The following is a 6,995-nucleotide window of genomic DNA, read 5'->3' on the forward strand; positions in this document are numbered from 1 at the left end:
AGCTTTACCAAAAAATATGCAGTAACCACTCAATGATCTGGAACTAAATGGACATTGAGCCCAATCTGCGTTAGTGTATGCTCTTAATGTCATGTCTGATTGAGCAGGATAGAACAAACCCATGTTCACTGTGGTTCTGAGATATTTTATGATGTGCAATGATGCAGTGAGATGAGGCATTCTTGGTTGAGCTAAGAACTGACTCAGATGCTGAACACAATGTGAAATATCAGGCCTGCTCAAGCTCAAATATAATAGTCTCCCTATTAATCTCCTGTACTGTTCTGGATCACTTAGCAGTTCTCCTTTATCAGTGCTTAACTGTAGTCCTCTTGGTAGTGGAAACTCAGTAGTTGCACAATTTTCCATCCCTATGTCCTTAAGTATATCCAAGATATACTTCCTTTGATTAATGATTATTCCTGTGTCATTCCTGGCAATCTCTAATCTCAAGAAATACCTTGCCTGACCTAGGTCTTTTATTGTAAACTTGGTATGCAAACCATCATTTACCATCTGAATCTGTGTAGCATTACTCCCTGTGAGTTACACATCGTCCACATAAACCAAGGCAATAAGAAAATCTCCAGTTTTGGGATCTTTCCTTGTAAACATGGAATAATCATGTTTGGACTGCTGAAATCCTTCACTGACCAAGTGCTTAGTTAGCTCTTTGTTCCATTGTCTTGAGGCTTGTTTCAAGCCATATAAAGATCTTTTTAACTTGCAAACTTGACCAGGTCTTGCTTTATCATATCCTTGAGGAACTGTCATATACACTTCCTCATCTAGATATCCATGTAAAAATGCATTGTTGATATCTAGTTGATGCAAAACCCATTTCTTTGCTGATACAAGAGCAATGAGAGACCTGACAGTAGTGAACTTGGCTACTGGTGAAAAAGTATGCCTATAATCTTTGTCTTTAACTTGATTATAGCCTTTGGCAACTAACCTTGCCTTGTATCTTTCAATTGTTCCATCTGCTTTGTACTTTATTTTATATATCCACTTGTGTCCTATTGCTTTATGTCCAAGGGGCAGTTCAGTCAACTCCCATGTTTGTGTCTTTTCCAAGGCAGCCAACTCTAAGTTCATGGCTTCAACCCATTTTGGATTCTTTATAGCCTGAGTATAATGTGTTGGCTCAGGTTCAATCATAACATTAGAGATTGAAGCAACATATGCTGGATCAAATTGATTGAGATCAGTTAAGATAGATGCATGAAGTGCTTGCCTAGCTGGAGTCATAGCTGTCCTAGTAGGAAGCTTAATATTGCACTGATAGTCTTTTAATCTTCCTGTTGGAATCACAGGCCTGGAAGATCTTCTGACTGTACTGTCTGCAGTAGTAGCAGTAGCAGTTGGTGCAGTTGTCCCATCAGTAGTTGTAACATCAACAGTATTTGTTAGAACGTCTGTAGTGACTGCAGTAGGTACCCCAGCAGTTTGTACAGCAGGTGTAGTTTCAGGTATCTGAACACTTCTGTGTGAAATAAGACATTGAGAATCTCCAGGATTAACTAATGCCAGGGGATCATCAGAAACTTGCTGTGTTTCTGAATGTAATAACAGATCCTTTTCACTTGGCTTAAATGGGAAAATATGCTCCTGAAATGTCACATCTCTGCTAAAGAAACATTTGTGGGTCTCCAAATCATAAACCTTGTATCCTTTCTTGCCAAATGGATACCCAATCATTATACATTTCTTTGCCTTTGCTGCAAACTTATCAGACTGTCCCAATGGAATGCTTGCATAGCACAAGCAACCAAACACCCTTAATTCTTCATACTTTGGTTTTTGACTAAATAAAATTTCATATGGAGTCTGCCAATTAAGCACTATTGTTGGCATTTTGTTAATAAGATAGGTAGCTGCTAAGATACAGTCACCCCAAAATTTTGCAGGCAAATGAGCATGCAATTTCAAAGATCTAGCAGTCTCAACTAAGTGCCTGTGCTTCCTTTCAACACGGCCATTCTGCTGTGGCCTGCCTGCCATACTTGTTTGATGCAAGACTCCTTTGGCACTAAACAATTCATGACACTGAGCTTGGATAAACTCTGAACCATTATCACTTCTAAAGACTTTGAGGTTCTTCTGAAATTGTGTGTTTATCTGATTTAAAAATTGTCTCAAAATTGCTGGGACTTGCATTTTATTTTGTAGCAAGAATGTCCAGGTAGACCTTGAGCAATCATCTACTAAAGTGAGAAAATAACTAGCACCATTAAATGCCACTGTCCTATAAGGACCCCAGAGATCAGCATGTAACAAATCAAAAGGAGATATAGCATGTAAAATACTCCTTGGATAAGGAAGAGAATGATGCTTGACTAATGCACAAGTTTCACAATGAAATTTCTTAAGAGCTTGTTTATTTAATCCAATTACATGCTGAAGCTTCTCAAGCGAATTATGCCCCAACCTATCATGAATCAACTGAGCATCAATAGTTTTTACATTGCATCCTCTACTAGTATTAACAAGCTGATTATGACCTAAACTACAATTACTTAAACTAGTGTTCCTGCCAGTTAAGCTCCCTGCTACTGGTTTATTCTTGCCAAACATGCTCCCTGCTGCTGGCCTAAGCTTGTAAAGATCTCCCACTCTTCTTGCTCTCCCAAGAATGGTCTTACTTGAATGGTCCTGTAAAACACATTCAGTAGGAGTAAATATTGCTGTCATCTTAGAATTCTCAACAAGCTTGCTAACAGAAAGGAGGTTTTGCCTAAAACCTGGAATCACTAGTACATTCTCTAAAGTAATTGTAGGGGTCAAATAAACTCTCCCCATTTGATAGACAAACTTGATACTACCATCAGGTAAAGCTACAATGAGAGGTTTTGCCAAATTCTGAATATTACTCAAAATAGATAATTGAGATGTCATGTGGTCTGAAGCTCCAGTATCCACAATCCAATTATGAGTGTCAAAACAATTAACCACAGCATTGGACCATCTGTATTTACCTGCAAAATTTGCAGTAGACACAGAATTGTTGCTGGTCCTATCACCAAAGCTTTTCATAACCCTCTGCACAACAGAATCAACAATGCCATCAACCATGTCAGAGTTAAAAGCTGTGTTAATTTGAGAATTAGAGGAGAAATCCATGAGAGGATCATCTTGTAGGTAGTCATCATATTGCATAACATCTGCATTATTAGCATTCCTGCCAGTATAACCACCCCTAGTAGTGCTTCCTCGACCATAACCACCTCTGCCTCTACCTCTGAAGCTTCTGCTTTGTTTATACCATTTACAGATGGATTGAATGTGACCTTTCTTGCCACAGTAAGAACAAGTCTTTAACTGAAAGCACTCATCTATAGAATGTCCTTTCTTGTTGCAATGAGTGCATTTCTTAGGCACAATAATTTCAAAGATCATCATCAATCAATCCGTCGGTCTTAGCTTTCTTGAGGTCCGTTGTCGACTTCAACCCCAAAGAAGATAAGCATTGGCTTCACCAAGGACATCCACGGATCGGATATCTCGCTTCTCTCTCTATCTTCTCGTAACAAAGACAATGCTTTGTTCGGAGGTGGCAAGGGCTCCATGGACGAGAATGTTGGTCTTAACACCCTCATACCCACCGTTTAAGCCCATCGAAATTGGATCAACTTGCCATGTGTATCCTGTCAAGAATTCTTTTGAGCAAAATGACATGTACAAGAATTGATGCTCCACAAGTGCAAGTGGGAATAGGGTCAAGGGTGTCAAGGTTCTCCCATGTTCTTTTCATGTTGCTGTAATACTCAACCAGAGGTGTATTACCCTGACTGATAGCATTCAAATCTTTGCGAAGTTGGTAAATCTCTATAGCATTAACATCACCATATCTTTCAATCAACTCATCCCATAATTCTTTGGATGAATTAGCATAAGACATATTTTCTTTGATGTCATCATCCATAGAATTACGCATCCAATGCCTAACAAGTATATCACAACGCATCCATTGATGGAACTTTTTATCAGAATTGTCGGGCTTTTTAACAGACCCATCTATGAAACCTTCTTTGTTTTTGGAAATCAAAGCCACATATGTATCCCTCTTCCAATTCAGAAAATTACTACCATTAAACTTGTAATCAATCAGTTTCAAGTTAGGTTGATCATTGGTAGAGAGGAACAAGGGGTCATCAAAGAAAGCATAAGGAGAAACTTCAGAATTATCAATATTCTCAGGCATTATGATGATTAACAATCAAGTGAAATCACAGAATTTGATCAAGATGATAGAATTGAAGCAAGAAAGAAGAAGAAAAATCGATACCAGAATGAAGTAAGATGATGAATGTACAGCGGAAAGAATAAAGAACTTAACAACCCAGAATCGAACTCGCGATTGATACCATATAGAATTCCATTGATGTAATCATATGAATGTAATATGAATGATGAAAAAGAATATTGAAGTTATTATTGAATGTAATTTTGTAAACCATTAAAGTTAGTTACAATGAAGGGATTACTCTGCTTATATAGTCAGCTCATCAGTTAGATAGTTTGTTAGGATATAACTAACTAGAGTTAGTTAGTTTTAGTTAGTTAACCCTCTTAGTTAGTTATTCCTCTATCTTAATAAAGTGATCATCAAATAGTGAACATGTTGCCTTCGTCTTCTCATCTAACCAACCATATTACAAAAATTGATACATGAATAGATGAATTTTTTCCCTCATCAATTCTGGTAATTTTTTGCTTGCAGGAATTCATGATAATGGGTTATGCATTTAAATTTTTTTTTTTTGGCAGTTAATTTTCATGATTTTTTGTTATTAATATGATTCACCATCTGTTTCATGAATAATTGAATTTTTGTTCTTCTGATGTTAGAATTTCTCATAGTCCTTAATTTTCACTCGCGCAGGTAAAGTGTAGTTGCGGTGATCACTCAAGTGTTGGTGGGTTGTCATAGATGAAACCAAATGAAACTTCACAGCTATGTAATTGGACGTCTATTGCATCTCGCTGGTGAATAATTGGCCTCCTACTTCATCGTCGCTTTGTATGACCGTGTAACTCTTGATCCCACATTATATCCAATTTTTTCAATGTATTGTCGCAGTCCTTATTCTTATACTTCATATTTTATTGTAGCTATATGCATAAGTGAAATGATTTTTTTTATCCATTTCCCAATATTTCTAAGTCAAGTATTATATTGTTTCTCTTTTTTTTTTCCCCTTTATTGGCAGATTGTTATTAAATTAGTGTTACTAAGTGTTGCTCTGTTTTTTTTTTATCTACATTTATAAAAAACAAAGAAATCGGGTTCATACCTCAATAGTAATGTGTTCAATTGTTTTTTCCTTCTCAATTATGTGTAGTGTTTGTTTCATCTTCTTTCGCTGATCTATATTTTACCTACCCTGTGTATGTAAAAATGTTGGTATCAGTTGAGATTGGTGTATCTTAGACCATCTTTATCAATGATCAACTTTCACCTAGGTCACTAAAAATAAAAACTACTATTATATTCATGACCTAGTTATATAACCTCAGTCCGTTTTTCTTAAAACCATTGTTTTTGGTCTGAAATAAGACGGGTAACATGTCATTATTTTACAATAAAATGTTGTTATTTTTTTATAACATGTTACCATTATTGTTCACATAATTTTCAGGGTAAAAAATGACACCTCTAGTCATAACATTTTGAGAATTAATTGGTTACATTTTCTTAAAAAATGGCAACATTTTATCCGTCTGACAAATAAGACCAAAAATGTCGGTCTGAAACAAGAATTTGTGATATAACCTACCCCATTTTATCAATGACGTATCCCGACCATAAGACCAGTCCAATATCTAAAAGTCCAAAAAAAATATTTTTGTAAAATAAAAAAAACAGCAATTCTCCTATAGGAACGTCCTATAGCATAAAACTGACCCAAAAGGAGAGAAGCCCAAAGAAAACAACTATATTTATTTATATTTTAATTTTATTTTAACGACTCGACATTTTAGGATAAAAACTAACACATCTAAATATACAATATATCAATATAAAATTTTAGGTTACCAAAATAAAATAAGTTTTTACATGTTTATTAATTAATTTATTTGGGCTTTTTATTATTGAATTAGTCTTATGGATAAAGTGGTCTTACACAACAACGTGTGTAAAAAAAAAAAAAACCTAATTCAAAACCATCTATCTATTCAATAACTTGAGGTAACTCCCATCTTCCCTAAAAGAGAACGACGACTAACCAGTAACCCCATTGAATTGCTAATCTCCAAAATATTAAAATCGTCTTCTTCTCATCCAGTAATAAGTCATCACTTTCATAGCATTTTTTTGAATTTTTCATGTCTGCAACTTTATTGTCTCTTTATCTATCAGAACAATGTTGACAAAGGAGAAATTCATCAATTAAGGTTTGTTTTATATACATTGTTTCTTCTATTTTCAATATGCATGAGATTTGTTTATATCATCAGCAAGGTTTATTTGTTTGTTATATGCGAAGTTTGTATCAATAATCAATTCATGTATCAATTTTGACACTCCACAATAATTTTTCTTTTTGTAAAAACAAACGAAATTATTGACATAAATTTCCTTGTTAAATGCGTTTTTTTAACGATGTACTATAAGTTTTTATTGTACACAGTGTTAGTTTCTTAAATATGTTTAACACATATATGGTTGACGATCATCACATTTTTGTTTAGGCTAGAAGTCTTGAGATGTTTAGGGTCCGTTTGGATACAATTTTAGGAGGGAAAGGGAGGGGAGGGGGAGTGAGGGGAGGTGAAGGGAGGGGAGAGAAGGGGAGGGCAAATGGAATGTGGGTGTTTGGATAATAAAAATTATGAAGGGAAATGGAAGGGGAGGAAGGAGGGAGATGAAGAATGGATGGAGGATTGAAGGATGGTGGTGGTATAATTAGAGTCCAATTAATGTTTTCTTTCCAAATCTTGCCACCCTTGGAAAGATTATAATTTGTTCTATAGGAGGGAAAATAAGTCCT

The 6,995-nt window shown here is 35.5% G+C and overlaps 1 protein-coding gene across 1 annotated transcript; it reads right to left on the reverse strand.

The window, feature by feature from the left end:
- Positions 1-3,628: 3,628 nt before the first annotated feature.
- LOC141628463 (uncharacterized) lies at positions 3,629-4,204 on the reverse strand. The gene has a single exon (XM_074441605.1). It carries the CDS (start codon positions 4,202-4,204, stop codon positions 3,629-3,631), a length of 576 nt encoding a protein of 191 aa, XP_074297706.1.
- Positions 4,205-6,995: the final 2,791 nt, after the last annotated feature.

The sequence above is a fragment of the Silene latifolia genome, chromosome Y (assembly GCF_048544455.1).
Source record: "Silene latifolia isolate original U9 population chromosome Y, ASM4854445v1, whole genome shotgun sequence".
NCBI lineage: Eukaryota > Viridiplantae > Streptophyta > Magnoliopsida > Caryophyllales > Caryophyllaceae > Silene > Silene latifolia.